We start from the raw sequence: 22,088 nt of genomic DNA on the forward strand, positions 1-22,088 counted from the left end.
GGCGCCGGCGCGGCTCTGTGACGTCAGGTGGAGGCGGGGCTTCAGGTCTGGGGAAGCCTAACCGAGAAGTTGGCGGTAGTGCGACTACCTTCCCGGCAGACAGGTGAGTAATGCTTTCCACCTTTAGGTGATTTTGTAAGAGCAAGGACAGGCTAAGCGGGCACGCGGGAGCTGCAGCCCTTCCACCCTATGGCTCCAGGCGGAGCCTGTGCGCCCTTGCAGAGTCAACTGGCCCCCGGGGTATGAATAACAGTGCTGGGGTCGCTCGGGGTGGTTTGGGGCCGCTTTGGCCGGTGGCTCAGCTAACTGCAGCCCGCCTGTGGGGAATTTTTTGGAAGCCTCTCTGGGGTGTCGGGGCCAGGACCCTGGGCGACTGGCCTGGAAGAAGTGACTGGAAGTGACCAAAGTTTGGGCTTGGGATTCCAGAGGTCTTGTACTCCTGGGCAGGTCTCTCTCTTCCCTCCTTGGGTCTCAGTTTCCTACCTTGTCCATTACAGGCTCTTTTGGTTTGGAAACAAATTTCTCAGCAGGATCAGCTTCCCCCACCCCCACCCCCACCCCCAAACGCCTCTCTCAAATTTGTTACACCAGGTACCCTTGAGAACTGACACTTGCACCGATCTTTGATCTTGACACTGCCCTCACCCCTTGTTTGAGTTGAGGTTCTCTGTACTTGCTCTAATTTTCCTCGTGACGCCAAGGTCAAAATGGAGCTTGCTCCCCTGAATTTAGATAAAGAAACACTTGCGGCTTTCTTTTGCCCCCAGTGCATCATGCAATTCTTCAGAAAAAAATCTGTGCCTCATTTTTTCTCATCTATAAATTGGGGCACATTAGTAGCCACTTGATAAGTTGTCTTATTAACTGAGGAAATTTAATAGCACTTGGAACAGTGCTTTACACGCAGTAAGCACTAAGTAAACACTAACTTTTTTTTTTTTTTTTTTTTTTTTTCTTTTTAGGGCCTCACCCGCGGCATACAGAGGTTCCCAGGCTAGGGGTCTAATCAGAGCTGTTGCCACCGGCCTGTGCCAGAGCCACAGCAACGCCAGATCCGAACAGGGTCTGTGACCTACACCACCGCTCACCGCAACACCGGATCCTTAACCCACTGAGCAAGGCTAGGTGTTGAACCTGCGACCTCATGGTTCCTAGTCGGATTCGTTTCCGCTGTGCCACAATGGGAACTACAACACTAACTCTTAAAAGTATGACCCGCCCACACCCATACACTGATTTCACAGCTCTCTGGAAGTTCTTTTGCAGCAGGCAGCCAGGACTAACACTGCTTTTCATCCAACCATAAGGCCTTACTGTAAACTCTTATCCTTGGGTTTTTTTCTTTTTCCACACGAAAGAATGCATAATTCCTTTGAGATCCATCCAAGAAATTGATAATATCTATAGTTTGTTTCTTTTTATTGCAGAGTCATATTCTGTGGTATGGCTGTACCATAGTTGGTTCTATCACTCACTTGTTGAGGGACATTTGCATAGTGTCCAGTTATGGACTGTTATAGAACTTCTGCGAACCCTTTTGTGAGTTTTTGTGTGACTGTGTTTTTATTTCTCTAGGACAAATGCCTAAGGGTACAATTATTGGGTCATAGGGTGCATTTAGTTAATTCATGTGATCATATATTTTTCTTTAGCACCTTGATATGGTGCACATTGATTGATTTTTCAGATGTTGAATATACCTGGAATAGATACCACTTGACTGTGGTATGCAATTCGTCTTATACATTGCTAGATTCTATTTGTTAATATTTTGTTAGAGCATAGACTTGAGAGGTATTACCATGTTTTTTTTACGTGTACTGTCTTTGTCTTGTTTTGGTATCAGGCATTAGTATTCTGTAGAGTCTTTAGTGATAACCCCTGTGTCATTGATGATATTAGTAATATGTGTCTTTATCTTTTTCAGTGGTGGTTTATTTTTATTGATCTTTTTCAAAGAATTAGTTCTTTATTTAATTTTTCTCTGTTTTCAGTTTCATTAATTTTTGCACTATCGTTTCTTCCCCCTGCTTTTGGTTTATTTTGCTCTCCTTTTTTTAGTTTCTTGATTATTAATTTGAGACTTTCTCTAATGTTTCTAATGTTAGCATATAGTGCTATAAATTTCTCTTTCAGCATTGCTTTTGTTGCATCTCACAAATTTTGACATATTGTCTTCATCTTCATGGAGTTTTGTGTATCTTAAAATTTCTTTTGCAACTTCCTGTTTAACCTATCAATTATTTAGAAGTGTGCTCTTTGGTTTTTAAGTATTTGGAGATTTACCTTTTGTCTTTCTGTCATTGATTTCTAGTTTTATTCCATGATGGTCATAAAACATAAACTGTATTTTTTTTTTTTTTTGGTCTTTTTGCCATTTCTTGGGCCAATCCCATGGCATATAGAGGTTCCCAGGCTAGGGGTCGAATTGGAGCTGTAGCCACCGGCCTATGCCAGAGCCACAGCAACATAGGATCTGAGCCGCGTCTGCAACCTGCACTACAGCTCAGAGCAATGCCAGAGCCTTAACCCACTGAGCAAGGCCAGGGATCAAACCCACAACCTCATGGTTCCTAGTCGGATTCATTAACCACTGAGCCATGACAGGAACTCCCTAAACTGTATGATTTTAATTCTTTAAAATTTTAAACAAAGTTGGATCCTTATGTAGATCGATTAAAGTTAAAATAGAAGCTAGAATAATAAAAATTAAACATCTAGGAAGGTATATGTTAAATATAGGCGCCCAGAAAAGGGTTAATAGCTGTATACAAAGTTCTCTACCAAACTAATAAGAAAAAGATAGGTAACCCTCTTGGAAGCTAGACAAAGGATGTAGATAAGCAATTCACAGGGGAATAAAAAAGTCCAAAAGGCCAGCAAACATGAAAAGATGTTCAAATATACTACTAATCAGAGAAATACAAGTTAAAGAATGAGATATTTTATACCCAAAGACTACAAGAATTAAAAGTAATGATACCACTAATTGATGATGGGATTGTAGGGAGATACACTCTTAGATTGCCAGAAGAAATGTGATTCTTACACTATTATTGGAAAGCAATCTGCCAATACCTATTAAAATTCAACCCAGCAATTCCACATTTGGGAATCTGGCCATTAGAGGAGATCTGGTGCATTCAGGGTGGTATGGCAGTAGATGGGACCTGGCCATTAGAAACAAAAGAACTGATATGTGTGGATACATGCCAGAACTTGGGGATTTACCAGTACTTATTGCAACATTGTCCCCAAACACTAGGTACTAGGTGAATGCCTGTCAGCAGGGAGATGACCATGTGAATTATAGTGTATCCATGTTATAGAACCATTAAAAATAAAGAATTAGAGTTATACTATTTGACCTGCAGGATCTTAATGCGTTATGAAACACGAAAGGAAAGTGCATAAACGTATATATAATATGCTATTTATCCAACACTGGCAAGTCATATTTATTAGAATATATATAAATGCCTATGTGCATTTGTGTGGTTATAAAAAAATTACAGAAGATTATGCTGAGTTAATAACAAGAGTTTAGGAGTAATATGCATGGAGGTGAGATGGAGAGATAGAGATGTGGCATGCAAAAGATTAAAAAATGATTGACCATTAAAAAAACCCCAACATATATCTCATTTTCCATTTAAATGAAATTATACTCATATATCTTTAAGTTTAAAACTTGAAACAAAGAACGTGAGCTCTCGAATCATTCAGACATCTGGGTTCGAATTCTGGCTCTACCACATTCCAGCTTATTTGTTGGGTAACCTTAGGGAAATTCCTTAATTTCTTTCAGTCATTTTTCCCCTCACATGTTTTTTTGGAAGTAATAGTACCCATCTCATAGGATGGTTGTAAAACAGTAACTGAAGAGTTACTCAGTGACATGAGGATGCAAGTTGGATTCCCGGCCTTGCTCAATGGGTTGAGGATCCAACGTTGCCACACGCTGTGGCATAGGTTGCAGATGGGCATTGCTGCGGCTGTGGCGTAGGCCAGCGGCTACCGCTCTGATTCGACTGCTAGCCTGGGAAATTCCATATGCCGTAGATGTGTCCCTAAAAAGACCAAAAAAAAAAAAATTAAATGTTTTAATATTTATAAAGCACTTAACACAGTGCTTGACTCATAGAATATACATTAAAATATAAGTTCCTACTATTGACTCCATTCTCTTGCTTTTTAACATTTATGTATTTTTAAAAATTCATTACCACCCCCTAACTTTTTTGAAACATTCCCCTCTAGCTAATATAACTTTACATACCTTAGTTCATGCCCGTTCCTAATTTTTCTTTTTCATTCTTTTTCTGGCTTCTTTTTTTTTTCTTGCCTATAGATATTTCCCCCAGAGTTCAACAGGGGCTGTTAAGGAAGCCTTTGAGTTAGGTAACTAGGAAAATAATATTACTTTGTATGGAAACAGAAGTCAGGATGTAGGGTTGGTAGGGTTAGTTTTTGAAACAAGATTTTGGTTTTTACACAAAAGGTTTAGTACATCAGTGAGGCACCCAGATGAAAATATTCAGTACTTGGAAAAGTGGGATAGGAACTTGAAGAGTAGGTTGGGGAATGGAGAGATAGATATTACCTAAGGATTCTTCTAGATGGCTAATTCTCAAGGTGGATGTAAGCTCAAAAGGAGGGCACATAGAGAAGAGGACCCAGGGCAGAACCCTTATAGTACAGGAATCAGGGAAGGAAAGGTTCTTAATAAGCATGGGGAGATAGCACAGAAGCCAAGATAAGGGAGCTCTTTAAGAAGGGTCAGGACAAACCGTGTCTCTACTTTAGACTTTTTGGAGCTTTAGGCTTGACTCCCATTGTCCTCTGGCCTTGTCACTTATTTTCTTGAAACTTGCTATGTTTCCTCTAACTTCTCTCTTCAGTGTTCCCCCTTTATGTGAGCAGTGTTTCTGTTCCCCTCATCTTTAGCATCAGAATCCAAGTCGTCTTTGTCACTTTCCCTTCCCGGGCTTCCCATACAGAATGATTGATTACCAAGACTTTAGTCTCTCATTTACTTCTTTCCCACTCTTGCCCTCATTTCCGGCTTAGGTTATTTTGATAGCTTCCAAACTCTAGTGTAGTTGTGTGTTTTTTTTAGTCTTTCACAATTTTTTTTTTTTTTTTTGTCTTTTTAGGGCCGCACCTGCAGCACATGGAAGTTCCCAGCCTAGGGGTCTAATCAGAGCTGTACCCAGCCTACGCCACAGCCATAGCAATGCAGGATCCGAGCCACATCTGCAACCTACACCACAGCTCACAGCAACGCCGGATCCTCAACCCACTGAGCGAGGCCAGGGGTTGAACCCGAAACCTCATGGTTTCTAGTCGGATTCTTTTCTCCGCTGCGTCACAACGGGAACTCCCCCACAATCTTCTTAAAAACACTTCTTTAATCAAACCCGTCCCCCTTTTAAAACTATCAGATTCCTTATGCCTACAATATTTTCCCAAACTGTTGTGAGAAAAAAGAGGAGATATTAGTGGGAGAGGTGAATAGGATTACTATTGACAAGATTGGTCAAATCAGTGGGTTTTTTGGGGGTTTTTTTTTTTTTTGTCTTTTTGCCATTTCTTGGGCCACTCCCTCGGCATATGGAGGTTCCCAGGCTGGGGGTTGAATCGGAGCTGTAGCTGCCAGCCTACGCCAGAGACACAGCAATGCAGGATCCGAGCCTCGTCTGTGACCTACACCACAGCTCATGGCAACGCTGGATCGTTAACCCACTGAGCAAGGCCAGGGATCGAACCCACAACCTCATGGTTCCTAGTCAATTCGTTAACCACTGCGCCACGATGGGAACTCCCAAATCAGTTTTTTAAAGGTTGTATATATACTTTGTCTTTCCCTTAAATGTTCAAGGATTCTTAGTGTAATTTGAAAGCTTCTGCAGAACTAAAATTTATGTATCTTTGTTTAACTTATTTTGACAGATTGTATTTTCCAAAGTTCATTGGCCACAATAGTAACTCTCCTACCACATCCTTTTTTATAATATGCTATTTAGAGAGATCTAATTTTGCTTCCTTTGAAAATGAATGAGATTGTGGCTAATATGGAAATAGTGTTATGTAACTTCTGAGGCTAGGTCTTAAAAGGTGATAGTTTCAGTCTGATCCTTCTGAGACAGTTGTTCTTGGGACCCAGCCCTCATGCTCTGAACCAGCCCAAAATAGTCCATGTGGAGAGACCATATGGAATGAACATATGTGTAGATAGTCATGGCCAACAGACTATCCAAAAGCAGCGTCAGTCATCAGACATGAGAATAAAGATACTAAGAAAGGATTCTCACTTCTAGAGGACTTTTGCCTATGGTAAACATGTCATACTCACCAGTGATCACAGCAAAAGCAAATGATAATAATTTAATAATAATAAAGAGAAATAAAAGAAATAATAAAATTAAAAATCTATAGCACAGCCCTTGTTGAGGCCAGCAGAAGAAAGGCTGCACCAAGTTGGGTCCTTCCCTGGATTTTGACACAGTAGCTTCTTGTAGTGGGCACTTTTTATAAATTGTGGACTTCTTCTCAAGGGGCAGGTATTTATTTTGTAATCTTTCTAGAGCACACCCTGAAATCCAGCTTCTAATGAACATAGAGGCACAGGCCCCTTCCGAACAAAAAAGGTCCTCTCAGCTAAGGCCCCAGATACTACAGATTGCAAATAGGCTCTTCTTGCTGTGTTGTTTCTCAATTCTTAACCCACAGAATCCATAAGTGTGATAAAATTGTTGTAAGCCACCAAGTTTTGGGATAGTATGTTATGCAACAAGAGTTACTGGAACACCCAGTTATATATATAATAATATATATATATAATAATGTATATATATAATCTTGGTGTTTGTGAATAATTTCTTTCTTCCTATCCACTCTGCATATATTTATTTCTTTTCTGTGTCTTATTGCATTGGCTAGGACCTCAAGTACACTGTAGAATAGAAATGTTGATAGCAGACTTCCTTGTCTTGATGTAGAACTCAGAGGGGCTTTCAGTATTATACACTTAGTAAAATATTTGCCTAGGGTTTTTTTATTAGTAAAATATTTGCCTAGGGTTTTTTTTATTACTCAGTGAATTTTATTACATTTATAGTTGTGTAGGTTTTTTTTAAATAAATACTTATATTCTATACAAGACTGTCCCTTTATTTCTTCTTTTAAGAGTTTTTTAATGACTCTATTGGATTTTATCAAATGTATTTTCTGTATTGGTTGAGATGATTATATAATCTTTCTTCTTTATTCTGTTAATGTAGCACATTGGTTCAATTTAGGTTGTTTAAACAACCTTGTGTTTCTGATTTATACACAATTTGGTTGTCATGTGTAACTCTTTTATATATCACTAGATTTGGTGTACTAATATTTGGAATAGAGTTTTTGGCCCTATGTTTATGAGAAGTTGTCCCATAATTTTCCTTTCTTATAATGTCCTTGTCAGGTGTTGATATCAATGTTGGCTATCCTCAAAAATGGGCTGATAAGTGATCCTTTTTATTTTTTTCTCTGGACTACTCTGTAAGTTTGGTAATTTCTTCCTTAAGTGTTGACTCTCGTTTGGATCAGGAATTCTGGGTTCACAAGTATACATAGAACTAACCTTTTAGTGTTTGTTTCGGTTTGCTCACATCAAATTTATTGGCATAAAGGTCCTCATTATTATAGCACAGCTCATCACTTACATTTGATAATATTATGTGTAAAATTCCTGCCGTTTGAAGAGGTTTCAGTAACTTCCACCTTATATACATGATAAAACAAGTGATTTTTAGATTTTTTTGTGTGTGTGTGTGTTTAACTTTGAAAAAAAAAAAGGTGTGTCACTATCTTTCTTTCAAGTACAGTGAAATTTAATTCAAGAATATATGGACATTGCAACACAGGATTTTTAAAAAAACTTACCACTTGCAGTTCTTACATGGATAAAGTAGAATTCTTACTGAATAGGCAAAATAAAATGCAGACATTTCTTGGATGCTAAAGCTGAGTAAGAGACTCATTTATAGGGATCAAATGCTACTTTTCTGTTTTGTATATTGTCTAGGTTTGTGTAAGATTTAATTGGGAAGAAATTGTTAAATAAAGTTAGAAACCCCTTAATATAAGCTGCTGAACACCTATATCTCAGTGTGTAAGGTTTGCCTAAGTTGTACAGATTATATCTACACTGTACACTTGATTTTTGTCCAGCCTGTCTTGTTGCTTATCAAAACTGAAATCATTGGAGTTCCCGTCGTGGCACAGTGGTTAACGAATCCGACCGGGAACCATGAGGTTGCGGGTTCCGTCCCTGCTCTTGCTCAGTGGGTTAACGATCCGGCGTTGCCCTGAGCTGTGGTGTAGGTTGCAGACGCGGCTCGGATCCCGAGTTGCTGTGGCTCTGGCGTAGGCCAGTGGCTACAGCTCCGATTCGACCCCTAGCCTGGGAACCTCCATATGCCGTGGGAACAGCCCAAAGAAATAGCAAAAAGACAAAAACAAAACAAACTGAAATCATTAAAGTTTACTTGTCAGTAGTGGCTGAAGGTGGAGCCATCAGCCTTTAATAATATGTGTTAGAACGCATTGTCCCAATTTGCCAGTTGTTTGCAGCATTGAATTGCAGCATTGGATTCTTAGGTAAGGAAGAATTTGAATTCTCAAACTTTAATTTTTTCTTTACTTTTTTTATTTCGTTGTGTGAGATACAGATACATAAGAGTGAAGTAAAATAAAAAGATGCTTTATCAATAACACATTAATTCCATTTCTCAGTTGTATTTTACTTTATAGTGTTTTAGAGTTATTGTTAATTTTATGTTTGTTTTCCAGTTTTTATAGACTGAGCTTCATATATTCTTGAATTCTCATTAACTTTATGGCTAATCAAATGCCTAAGATGTCATTTACTTTGAAGTTAATAATTTGTGAGTTGAATATAGTTAATAACTTTAGATCCTCTTCTGGTGTAAATCTTGAATTTAGCCAGTGTCCTTTCTGTTAGTGCTCTAATTTAATACTGTGTATAACAGTTAAATCTAATATTGTTTCTAACACTTTATAAATGTCATAAGACATTTATATATATGCAGTGTTTTGCCGTAGTTTTAGAGATTGGGCGGCAGTGACATTTACTAACGAACTAAAAATCAACCCACGAGAAAAGGTGAGGTGATCTCTGTGCTTATCTAGTCAACCAACATATTTTAAATATTATTTTGAAAGGAGTCCCACTTTTTATGTGAGAATTTTGCATTCCAGGTATTTTCCAACCTTGGCACTACTGACATTTTGGGATAGTAGTTCTTTGTTGTAGGGGGCTGGCCTGTGCTGTGCAGGATGTTTAGCAGCATTCCTGGCCTCTACACTGGTACTGACATCTCCTCCAACACCAAGTTGTGACAATGAAAACCATATCCAGATATTTGTTGTCATAGGTCTTCCGGAAGCAGCAGCATCTCCGTTTGGAAATCACTGCTTTAGAGAGACCTCACAGCCTAAGCACAGAGGTGGAGGCACCAAAAACTCCAAAAATCTGCTGAGAAAGTACATTGAAACCAGGGGGAAAAACCCGCCTCCTGCAGTATCTCTCTTCCAGCACACTCTTACACTCTTGTTTTTGGGTTTTTTGTTTTGTTTTGTTTTGTTTTTTGTCTTTTTTGCCATGTCTAGGGCCACTCCTGCGGTACCTGGAGGTTCCCAGGCTAGGAGTCTAATTGGAGCTGTAGCCGCTGGCCTACGCCAAAGCCATAGCAACTGGGGATCTGAGCCACGTCTGCAACCTACACCACAGCTCACGGCAACGCCAGATCCTTAACCCACTGAGCAAGGTCAGGGATTGAACCCACAACCTCGAGGTTCCTAGTCGGATTCGTTAACCACTGCGCCATGACAGGAACTCCTTCCAGCACACTCTTCAAGGTTAACATCATATCAGCTGGCAAAGGAAAAATGTTTCAAAGGCCCAGATCTGTTTTTCCAGAGAAAGCGATGAAGGATGAGTTTAGAGACAATAAACTGATGAGCCGGCACAAGGGGGAAAGCATTCCAGAAGGGATGGGAAAGTAAAATATTAGCAAAGATATAGGAGCAGAAAAGCATAAAGACACTGAGGAAATGCAGGGACAAGACAGACCAGAGTGCAGGGTCAGAGTAAAGTGGTAAGAGGAGAAAAAGCTTTAAGGGTACTTAGAATCTGGAGTCTGGAGGGTTCTGAATGATAGGAGGATAGAAAGACCAATGAAAGTTTGAGACATGGGCCTGTTGATAGACACGCGGAAGGCAGAGGCAGAGATAGAGGAGAGATATAAATAATTGGGGACTGCTGTTTGCACATATTTTGGAAATTGTTCATGATGTTATCATTCTGTTTTATTCCACCTATCCATTTCATAATTTAATGATGTAATGCTGTTATAATGCATAAAACATATTTACAGGATTTGGGATGAGGAGATTAATAGAGGAAAAATGTCAGAACTCATCAAGCAGTTCGCTGTCCCTCTTTACAGTTCTAAGAGAGTATAAGAGCAGTCTTCCCCAGGTGAAGGTAGGGACGTGTCTCAGTGGTAGAAAAGGTAGCTGTAAGGGAACTCCAGCAGAAGCGAAGTTAGCCGTGGCTGTGGTCAATTTAGACTGGAGAGGAGAGTTTTGGAATTTTTGTTTTGATTCACACTCATCTTTAGTCTTTAATTTCACCAAAGACATGCCCCTGTTTCTCCCTACTCTTGTGGTTTAAATTTTTTTTTCTTTTTTGCTTTGTAGGGCCACATTCACGGCATGTGGAATTTCCCAGGCTAGGGGTTGAATCAGACCTGCAGCCGCCGGCCTATGCCAGAGCCACAGCAACGCCAGATCCAAGCCACATCTGCAACCTACACCACAGTTCATGGCAACGCCGGATCCTTAACCCACTGAGGAAGGCTAGGGATGGAACTGGCATCCTCACAGATACCAGTCAGATTCATTTCCGCTGAGCCATGACAGGAACTCCAATTTTTTTTTCTTTTTTCTTTTCTTTTTTTTTTTTTTTACAATTCTATAATCTAGAATAGCTGAATAGTCATAGGTCTCTCATATCTCTCTGTGGCATTTCCTTCTAGATATAGTGAATTTTGTCTTTTTTATTCTTAAGTATTGTCTTTGGCTCAAGGTTTTACATTTCAGTGGCTCTTCATATTGTTTTTCTCCCCTTATTTAGAAATGGACTCAGATATCAAGGAAGAAATTCCTGTGCATGAGGAATTCATTTTATGTTGTGGAGTTGAAACCCAGGTTCTAAAATGTGGTCCCTGGACTGACCTCATTAATGATCAAAGTGCCAACAGACCTAAGCTGCTTATTTTTATTATTACTGGTAAGTTAAAAAATCTGAATAAGGAGACATTATTCAGACACTTATAACTGTTTCTGATTTTAAAGAGAATTTGATAAGTATAACAAACCTTATGGAAGGAAATAAAATCACTCAAACCACTGATAACAACCACTTTTAATACTTTGGTGCCTGGGCTTTTTGTTTATGTTCTGTGCATTAATGTATATATTATATATACTACATATATATAAAATCACAATGTGTACTGTACATATAGTTTTGGAATCTGCTTTGAAAATTTCTTAATGATTTTAGAATAATTAGAACTTTATCATTAAATATCATTAAATAATCTTTCCTGTCTCATTTCAAGATGATGAGTTTATGGTAGAACATTTATTTATTGTGGGTCATTTGTGACTTTTGCTGGATCAGTGTCAGTAGAATGTTAGGGGTAGATACTTGATTGTAGGTATTTGAAGCACTCTTAAAAATAAGGAGTTTGACATCACCCTTAAAGATTAAACATAAAACTATAAATATGTAGCATAACATATCATATCCTATACACAGCTAAGCTAAGGGTATTATGATTACATTTGTTTTCTTGTACATTTTTGTTTGTTTCCCCTGGATTAGTGCTTGTTTCTCTTATTAATGTTCCCTTTGCTTAATTTCTTTGTTTTATTTGGTTAGTTTCTATGTTTCTAATTTATCTTAAAACTATTTGCTAGAAGTGAAAAAAAAAATCCTCTCATCTTTAGAGTAATCAGTTTTTTGTGTTTCTGTTTGGTTTTGGCATTATCCCACCCAGAACTCTCTGTTCTTTGGCCTCAATCTAGACTGCTTGCTCTTTCAACCTGCTGCACAGCCCAGCCTAGGGACTCCTTTCACTTTCCTGAGTTGGATTCCTTGTTTCCTGGGTCCCTTGTTTTTGGTGGAGCACATCTGCTAGGAACTTCCTGAGACGAGTGCATGGGAAGTAACCTTTTAAAGGTCTAGCAGGTCAGAAAATGTCTTAGGCTTCTAGATTGGAGATCATTGTGTCCATAGAATTTAGAGGGCATTTTCATTGTTTTCCAGGGTTCGTGGTGTTTTTTTTTTTAGAAGTCTTGGTATTATTCTGAGTTTTGCTCTTTTGTGAGTAAACCCCCCCCCCCACCCGCCCCAAATATTTTAGATCTTTTCTTTGTTCAAAAATTCTGAAATTTGGAGTTTTCATTGTGGCTCATAGTGTCTGTAAACATGCGGGTTCTACCTCTAGCCTTGCTCAGTAGGTTAAGCATCTGACGTTGACCCAAGCTGTGACATAGGTTGCAGATGGGGCTCAGATCCCACGTTGCTATGGCTGTGGCATAGGCAGGTCTCATTCAACCCCTAGCCAGGGAACTTCCATATGCTGCAGGTATGGCCGTAAAAAGAAAAAAAAAAAAATTCTGAAATTTTACAGTCAGGCACTGGATGGATGTTTTTCATGTGCTGTATTTAGATTTTAGTATGGATGTTTTTCATACGTTGTATTTATATTTTGATGGACCTTTTTAAACTAAAAACTTCAAATCTAAGAACTCTGTTTTCTCTTTTTTTTATAGGCTCCTATTTTCTTTTTCTTTTTTTTTTTTGGCTTCTTATTAGAGTTTTTACTGTGTTCCTTTTTTGTGTTACTTTGCATTAGTGTTTGTTTTTCCTCAAAAGTTTTGTTAATCCTTGACTACCCTTTCATTTTTAAGAGGAAGACACACAAAAAAATTAATTGGAAGCTTGCATTCAGGGGTGGGTCTTGTCCACAGGTAGGTCTAGGGTAACCAGCCATCTTCGTCTGAGGGGTTTTTCCAGGACACATGACTTTTGGTACTAAAATCTTGACAACAGGATGGGAAAAACAGGATGCTTGGTCACTCTAGGTAATCTTCACCTTAGGGTGATCAGGTAAAGACCCAGCATTTCATTGGAGGATTTCCAGCTGGCGATATCTATAGTTATTTTTTGGATCTTTCAGTTTTCCCAGGAAGGAGCCTTCCAAGTATCCTGTTTGAGGAATGGAAGCCTATCTGCTAATGTTCAGGGCTGAACAAGAGAAAGGAGGTTGTTGTTTCAGTATTTCTTCTCAGCCTCGTGCTTCTGTTCTCAACTGGGCTAAGATTTCTAATCTGCAATCTCTCTTTGGTTTAACCTCTTCTGAAAATAAACTTCCAGTGTTCTGCCACGATGTACCAGTCCTTTTGGAAAGCCGTCTGTCAACATCTATTAAAATTAAAAATACATATGCTCTCCAGTAGTGAGGGGGAGTTTGAAATTATAGGCATGACAACTGCTATTTGATGAAGCAGAGATTTGGAGGCCGTGGTCGAGTGTAGGATTGAGAAAATAATTAGAAACATTGTCTTGGACTGGAGAAGGGATATCCTTCTGAAGCCAGGATGAAGAAGGTGAAGCTGGTTACTGAAACGGAGAAGCGTGAAGGCAGGTCAGAGGCAGTAAAGTCGTTCCTGCCTCCTAACCTCTGCTTTCTCTTTTAATTAAGAGTAAGTAAGAATGGCAGAGAGTGAATAGGGGCCTTGAGGAAATGTGTCAGCATTGAAAACAGCAGATATGCAGGGTGAAAGGAATTAGTGACCAAAAACAAGTAGATAGATGTTTGAGCAAAGCTGTGATCACACATTAGGTATATTGGGAGTGAAGTCTAAATGGGCAGAAGATTGAGCTGGAGAAGGGCTGTCAGAGTTAGGATCTTTTTCTTTTTCTTTTTTCTTTTCTCTCTTTTGTCTTTTCAAGGCCACACTCATGGCATATGGAAGTTCCTAGGTTAGGGGTCTAATGGGAGCTACAGCTGCCGCCCTATGCCGCAGCCACAGCCACGCCAGATCCAAGTTGTGTCTGCCACCTACACCACAGCTCATGGAAATGCCAGATCCTCAACCCACTGAGTGAGGCCAGGGATCAAACCCTCAACCTCATGTTTCCTAGTTGGATTCGTTTCCACTGCGCCATAACAGGAACTCTCTAGGATCTTTGAATGTAAACCACTTCTGAGTAACGAAAAGAGGTAGGCCTGTGATTCTTAATGTTGTTGTCAGGACGAGTAGTATCATCTAAGAACTTGTTACAAATGCAGGTTTTGGGGTCCCACCCCAGACCTTCTGAACCAGAAACTCTGTGGGTGGGGCATTCTGTGTATTAAGAAACCCTCCAGGGGATTTTGATATGCACAGCACAACTGTGGCTGTTGAAATTAGTGGCTTAGAGTGAATGTAGGTGAAGTTCTTTGGATTTGATCAAGATAATGAATTATGGGACACAGGTATTGGCTTAGCCAATCCACCCAGATCTTGAAATCACCTAAGTTATGGAATAGCAAGTGAAACTGACACTTAAGTGTCAAGGTTTTCAGGGAAAGTGTGAGAGTGACTAAAAACTGATAGATGGAAGTAGATGGCTTCAGTCTTAGAGAAGGAGAGTTTGTTACAGGACGAACCAGTAAGTGGAGCCAACAGTCCTCTCTGCTTCCCCACTAGGTGTTCATTCACTCACTCATTTGCATTAGGTGCTAGGGATAGTGAATTACAAAAGCCTTTGCTCTCATTGAGGTATATGAGCTGTTAGAGAAAAGTGAGGTCTCTGTTGCAGGGCCTTGAAAGGAAGAGAGTCCATCATAGGGAGAGGCAGATATGGTGACGAGATAGAGAATTCATGAAGACACTGGGGAGAAAGGGAAGCTTAAAACACATGGCGTTTTGGTTTTTTTTAATAGTCTCATTGTTTTATAGGGCTTTGACATTTTCAGATCATTTCATTTCCTGGTGATCTTTTATGTTTGACCTTCTATTCTCCTTCCTGCCTTTGGACCTTTTCCTGGGAGTTTGTGCAAGCTGTAGGCTGGTGCTTCTCTTTAGTTTGTGAAATTCATAATTGTGTTTTATTTGGGGGCCTAGTCTGTTTATACTGTGGGGAATATTAGGTGACTGCATCCTAATATGCAGGATGGCGAAGCCACTGTAGACCTAATGTTTAGTCCATCTCTGATAGGCTGCCATATCATTTCGTTTTATTTATTTGTTTGTTTTTGTCTTTTTGCCTTTTCTAGGGGCACTCCCTCGGCATATGGAGGTTCCCAGGTTAGGGGTCTAATCGGAGCTGTAGCCACCGGCCTACACCAAAGCCATAGCAACTCGGGATCCGAGCCGCATCTGTGACCTACACCACAGCTCATGGCAACGCCAGATCCTTAACCCACTGAGCAAGGCCAGGGATCACACCGGCAACCTCATGTTAAAAAATTAAAATTAAAATTAACCCTAACCCTAACCCTAACTCAGTAAAAAAATTAAAAGTGGCTGTCGGATTCATTAACCACTGAGCTGCGATGGGAACTCCAACATTTCATTTTAAATCACTTTGCTTACACAGCTAGCAAAATTAGTTCATCACTTTTAAGTTAGTGATGATAAGGAGGATTTATTTATTGGAATCCACAGAATGAAGAACTTTTTAGTTTCTTCTTTTCCATTGAATTTTCATTGTTGAATTCTCTTTATAGCTTCCTTGGACTTTCTTTAAGTAGTGAAACAAGCAAAGGGAGGCAATATGAGAACTCACTATAGAACATATTGTGTCATTGTAATATTCAAGTGGTCATATAGGGATAATGGAATCATGTGATATGGCTTGTGCTGTGAGTACAGTGATTGGGGGTGAAACAGACAAGGCTTCATGGACAAGCCCAAAGTTCTGTCCACAGGACAGCCTTCTCTACATGCTATGTCATACTCAATTGGTATATGGAAGTTTCTGTCCCCTATAAGATAAACTAAAAGGTATAAGTCTGCTTGCAATGTTAAGTAATTAAGAGCTGATTGGCAGTCGGGGTCTAGAGATGGTCACCACAGCCTCTGTTAGACGTTAGACATTGCTCAGGCATTTGACTATGTGTATGTTCTAGCATGTGTTTATAACACACTTTGATATCCTTCAAAAAAATGACCTGCATTTCTGTATTGGAATGTTTTCGAACATCCTTACACCTGGAGGTAGATACACACACACACACACACACGCACACACATCTGATTTTAGTTGTGTAAGCAAGACCCTTTTAATTTTCTCTGTGATTTCCTAACCAGGAAGTTTAGTTCATGGTTCATGAAGTGTAACATAAGCCATAACGTTTAAGTGGCGGAGTATGCAAGGACATCAAAACATTTTGTATTATATTTTCCACCCCTGTCTCTAAGTTAGACCTTCATGTTCCTGGCCATTGTGGACTCTCCTGTTTCTTCAGGAGCCAAACTTTTTATTGCCCAAGCGCTTTTGCACCTGTTTTCTTCTGTCCTAGTATTCTCTTCCTTCAAATCTTTACGTAGTGGATTTCTTCTCATCTTTTGGGTTTTAGCTAAATGTCACCCACACATTTTTCTCAGGCCATCCTAATCTCACTCCTTCTCTGTCACATAATTGTATTTATTTCCTTCATAGAAGTTGTTACACTCTTGATTTTACCTATTTAGTTATGTGAATATATTCTCCTACTAGAATATAAATTACAAAAAGGATAACTAAAAGAATAGACAAAAGAAGCTATAGTACTGAATAGAATGAAGGGACATGGAGTAGTTGGCATTATCATCTACTTAATGGTGATAAAATAGTAAATCAGAAAGCTTAAGATCTCAGGGAAAGTCATTAAGGGAAAGAACTCAGACTTAAACCCAGAGGTAAGGAGAAAAATTTGTTTTCTAGCTATGTATCTGTCTTGTCCTTGCAACTACTGCATCTGAATCATGCAGTTGTTATCTTTGGATTCTCCTTAAAGCTAAACCAGTTTAATACTCTACATCCAAAATTATAGAATGCTGTATGTTAAATTTATTCAGTTAAAAAAATTAAAAGTGTAATAACAATTGTAATAGCTACCATTTATTCAGCACCTATTATGTGCCAAGTACTGTGTGCAAGTGGCTGTCCATTCATTATCCTTAGTGATAATGTCAGCAACTTTACAGAGCTGATGTCAGATGAAGTAAAATGAGGCATGCAGAAAACCCTAGACTAGGTAATTTTAAAATTCAGTATTATTATTTTCTTTTGTATGTTCTTTCAGTCTGTAGATATTTATTGAGCACTTATCATCTGTGTGATAACACCAGTAACACCTTGGGCAAGTCATTTAACCTCTACCTCAGGTTTTCTCACGCAATAAATGGAAATAATAATAGTGCTACCTCGTGTGAGGACTAAATGAGCCAGCATATGTAGAACAGTTAAATACTGCCTGGCATGTAATAAGTTATAGCAGTTAAAAATGTTGATTATTATTATTTTCTAGCCATACCAAGCAACTATAAAACTTTGCTGAGAGGCATAAAACATTTGAACATGAGACATGACACATTCCTAGAAGGTGAAACTCAGTATTGTAAAAAACTGAAATATTTCTAAATTAATGTATAAATGAGATAAAATTTCCATCAGAATTCCAAAGAAATTTTTTTAACTGAAACTAGAAAAATAATTCTAAAGTTTGTAAAATCAGCCTAAGAAATTTGGAGGGTATAAAATGATGAGAAGGTGAGTCCCCACTGTGGTGCAGTAAATTAAGGATCTGGCATTGTCTCTAAAGTGGTGCAGGTTCAATCCTAGGGCCAGTGCAGTGGGTTAAGGATCTGGCATTGACACAGCTGTAGTGTGGGTCACAAGGATTTGACCCAGGAGCTTCCATATGCTGCAGGTGTGGCTGAAAAAAAAAAAAAAAGAAAGAAAGAAAAGAAAAAGAAAAAGAAAAGAAAGAAAAAAAAAAAAAAAAGAAGGAAATCTTTAAAACAAAACCAGTGTGGTAATCAAGACAGTATGGTGCTGGCAGAGAAGAAAGAAAAAAATAAGTGGAATTATTTGGAATCAAAATTAGCAAACAAATATGAGAATTCAGTATTGGATCAGAAGACATTTCAAATCCATGCAGAAAGAATGGGTTCTGTAATAAACGGTCTTAGGACACTTAGTTATTCACTTGAAAAGAAGTTGGATTGCTACTTTGTTTTTTATGCTCAAAAATATGCCAACCTTATTAAAGGTTTAAATATGAAACATGAAACAGTATTATCATATCCACCAAAGATGTTACAGCAACCCTGTGCTGATACACCCCCTCCTCTCTTCTTTCTCCTCTGGCTGCATGCAGATGACTCATCAGTAATGTGTTCTTGTAGCCAAAGAACACAATACTTGATTTGAGGAAGCTTTCATCTATTTAGCAAAGATGACACTAGCACCATCACAAAAAAGAACTTGCAACATGGGTGACCATGTCAGAATGCAACAGAAGCCAAATAATAAAGCCATTATATATTCCCATCATGGCTAGTCACTGAAGACAAGTTTGAATAGGTAATATTTATACAGCTCCTATGTATCGAGCAGTGTTTAACTATTTTTCATGTATTAATTCACTTAGTTCCCATGTGAGGTAGTATGATTATTATCCTCATTTTATGGATGAGGAAACCAAGACCCAGAGAGATGAAATAACTTGCCAAAAGGTCACACAGTTGATAAATGGCAAGGCCAGGATACCATCCCAGGTAGTCTGGCTCTACTCTGTGCCCTTAACCACATTACTACATTGCTTATTTAGGAAACCAGAAGATACAAAGTAAAGAAGAAATCAGTAAAATTTGACAAGGATGACAAAGTTTACATCGATGCAGCACAACCCTGCCATTAATTGCAGAGAGGGGAAAACCTAATACCTTGAAGAAATAGATAAGTTGATTGGAGAAATAGATCCTGATGGAAATGGATTTGTATTTATGAAGGCGTTATACAGATGATGATTGCAAGGTGAAAACCCTGTTTTTTCTTTTCTCCCAAAAATGTATCAGATTGACTTAAAAAAATCATTTATTTATTCATTCTGTTTCTTTCAACCCATGTCAAAAATACCTTTTGTTCATACATAAGAAAAATCTGCATGTATTAATTGGTGGTCTTTTCTCCAAAAGATCAAACTATATGTCTCTTTACAATATAAGTACTTGTGATAAATGACCAGAAAATACTTAGTAGATTCCTTAAATTTCTTTTTGTGAGTGGACAATAATTGGTTTTTTATGCAGCTTGGTAACTACACCTAGTCAAATCTCGAAGGCCTTACAAGCAGTAATAATGATTTTAGACAATAGGAAGCCACTGAAGGGTGTTTAAGGAGGCTATGATTTGGTTTGAGGTTTGGAGATATCTTCCTGGATACCCTGAAGAATGGATTCCTAGGGGACAAGAATGGCTAGAAGACCCATTAGGAGGCTGTTGTGGGAAACCCAGTGGGAAGTGAAGATACTAAAGAATGGGACCAAGTTGAGATATATTTTGGAAGCAAAGTTGGCAGGACTTAATGGTGAATTGGGTGTGAAAAACAGGGAGAAATCAAGAATGAGTCCTGGTGTTAGGATTTGAGTATTTGGTTTATGGTTGGTGGTTCCATTTATTAAGTTGAGGGACACAAAGGAAGAATTTCTTTGCAGCAGTTGAAGAACAAAGCAGGAGCAAAAGTTTTCTAAGTGATAGTTCCCAGGCTTAAGGTATTAAGGATATTAAAATTGAGTTGTATGTGTAAGTGTTACTGCATTTGTACAAAGAAGTGTTAGGAATAGAGCTTTCTTTTTCAGTCTACACATTGTCTTTGTGAATTTTATTGCTTTGATTAATCTAAAAGTTTGTGTTTCTTTTCTTAGGTAACCCAGGTTTTTCTGCCTTTTATGCACCATTTGCAAAGGCTTTGTATTCTTCAACAAAAGGACAGTTTCCAGTTTGGGTTATCAGCCATGCTGGGCATGCCATGGCCCCCAAAGGCAAGAAGATTCTTACAACCTCGGATGGTATGTCTTTGATAAAATCTGTTTTCCTTTACATTGAGTGGATGTTCATATTTCTAGAAAGCCTGCTAAGGTTAAGAGTTATACCAACAGAGGAGTTCCCATCGTGGCTCAGTGGTTAATGAATCTGACTAGGAACCATGAGGTTGTGGGTTTGATCCCTGGCCTTGCTCAGTGGGTTAGGGATCCAACGTTGCCATGAGCTGTGGTGTAGGTCACAGACGCAGCTCGGATCCCACATTGCTGTGATTGTGGCGTAGGCCGGCAGCTACAGCTCCGATTAGACCTCTAGCCTGGGAACCTCCATATGCCATGGGTGCAGCCCTAGAAAAGACAGAAAGACAAAAAAAAAAAAAAAAAAAAAAAAAAGAGTTATACCAATAGAGAGTTCCTAGGGTGGTGCAACAGGATTGGCAGCATCTCTGGAGTTCAGGGATGCTGGTTGCATCCTCGGCCCAGCACAGTGGGTTAAGGATCTGGTGTTGCCACAGCTGCAGTGTAGGTTGCCACTGCAGCTTGGATCTGATCCCTGGCCTGGGAATTCCATGTGCTGCAGGGCAGCCAAAAAAGAAAAAAAGAAGTTATACCAGTGGAAACCTCTGCTTGTGGCATGGGGCCCATGATACTACATTTTATTAATTTTAGGATTTGGGGCATCATTTTAATTCTTCTGCAGATAAGTTTCTTTAAAAATTTGGGCTAATAAAAGAATTTGTGTAGGACTCGTCTTCTCTATTTACCAAATGTAATCAACTATATATTTATCAGTCATATACTTTAGTTCCAAGGTTATACTAGGAGGAATGGTCAAGAATTATAAGACATGGTCCTTACTCTAAGGAAGCTCTCATTCTCATATTTAGAGAGTGATTAGGTGATAAACTCTGGCCTGCTGATCACGTGGATCTTTAGGAATAAACAACGGGGAGTATGGGTTTGAGAAGACTTTGAGGAGTAAATGGGTTTTAACAGTTGAGTAGAATTTGGATTCGAGGGGTGGAGGTAGCAGCAGATATAACAAGCAGAAGGATTAGCATAGCAGGGAGAGATTCAGAAGGTGTTCAGTGCTAGGCAGGGTCAGACTGAAAGACCTTGAAAGCTGGGAGAGAGCCAGGATGCATGTGGCAGATTGCTGTAGGCCTTTAAATGGAGGAAGTACTATCATAGAGGTGTAAATTACTTGCTTTTAATTTATAAGTATTCTAGCATGTTTACTCTTTAAAAAAACGAGAGGAAAAAAGAAAACATAACTTTCTCTGTGGGCATTCTCTTCAAGGACCCTTTGTCCTAAGGGTGCTGCTTAGTTGATCTGAGATAGGTGGCTATGGCTTCATGGCCTAGTTTGCTCCTGGCTCTGTTATGCCTTTTCTGTGATATGAGCGTCTTCTTGTACTTATGGAGCATCTAATGATAGGGGAAACCATGTGTGGGTAGGGAGGGAGCAAGGGGTAGATGATATGGGAACTCTGTGGACTCATCTGTCCAAATTTTTTGCAACTATAAAATCATTCTAAAAAACAAAATCTGTTAATAAAAAAAAAAAACCTGGGGATTTAATATTTATTTTATTCTTTTTATCATTGTGTTAGTTCAAACTCCCATAACAAAAACCATAGACTCTGTACCTTTAATAGCAGGAATTTATTTTCTCACAATCTGGAGGTATAAGTCCAAGATTAGAGTTTCAGCATAATTGAGTTCTGATGAGAACACTCGAACACTCTTTGCTGCCTTCTCTGTGTCTTCACATGATGGGGGGTGGGGCGGGCAGGAGGGAGAGTAAGCAGGTAAGAGAGCAAGCCAGCAAGCTCTCTGTTATCTCTCATAAGGGCACTGATACCTTTACTAGGGCCCCACCCTCATGACCTCCTCTAACCCTAACTACATCCCAAAGTCCCCAT

The 22,088-nt window shown here is 39.1% G+C and overlaps 1 protein-coding gene across 5 annotated transcripts in view; it reads left to right on the top strand.

Moving 5' to 3' along the window:
* The window catches only part of LDAH (lipid droplet associated hydrolase), a 111,628-nt gene continuing 89,551 nt past the window's right edge, over positions 12–22,088 (top strand). For 3 of the 5 annotated variants that reach the window (XM_005662712.3, XM_013996307.2, XM_013996309.2), the window contains exons 1-3: positions 12–103; positions 11,207–11,362; positions 20,047–20,190. In XM_005662712.3, the coding sequence (XP_005662769.1) occupies positions 11,209–11,362; positions 20,047–20,190 (298 nt within the window). In that variant the 5' untranslated portion in view covers positions 12–103; positions 11,207–11,208. Of the gene's footprint in view, positions 104–11,206; positions 11,363–18,950; positions 19,157–20,046; positions 20,191–22,088 lie in introns of those variants that run through there. The other 2 variants (XM_005662715.3, XM_013996308.2) reach the window with 2 other exon arrangements.

Source organism: Sus scrofa, chromosome 3 (genome assembly GCF_000003025.6).
Source record: "Sus scrofa isolate TJ Tabasco breed Duroc chromosome 3, Sscrofa11.1, whole genome shotgun sequence".
NCBI lineage: Eukaryota > Metazoa > Chordata > Mammalia > Artiodactyla > Suidae > Sus > Sus scrofa.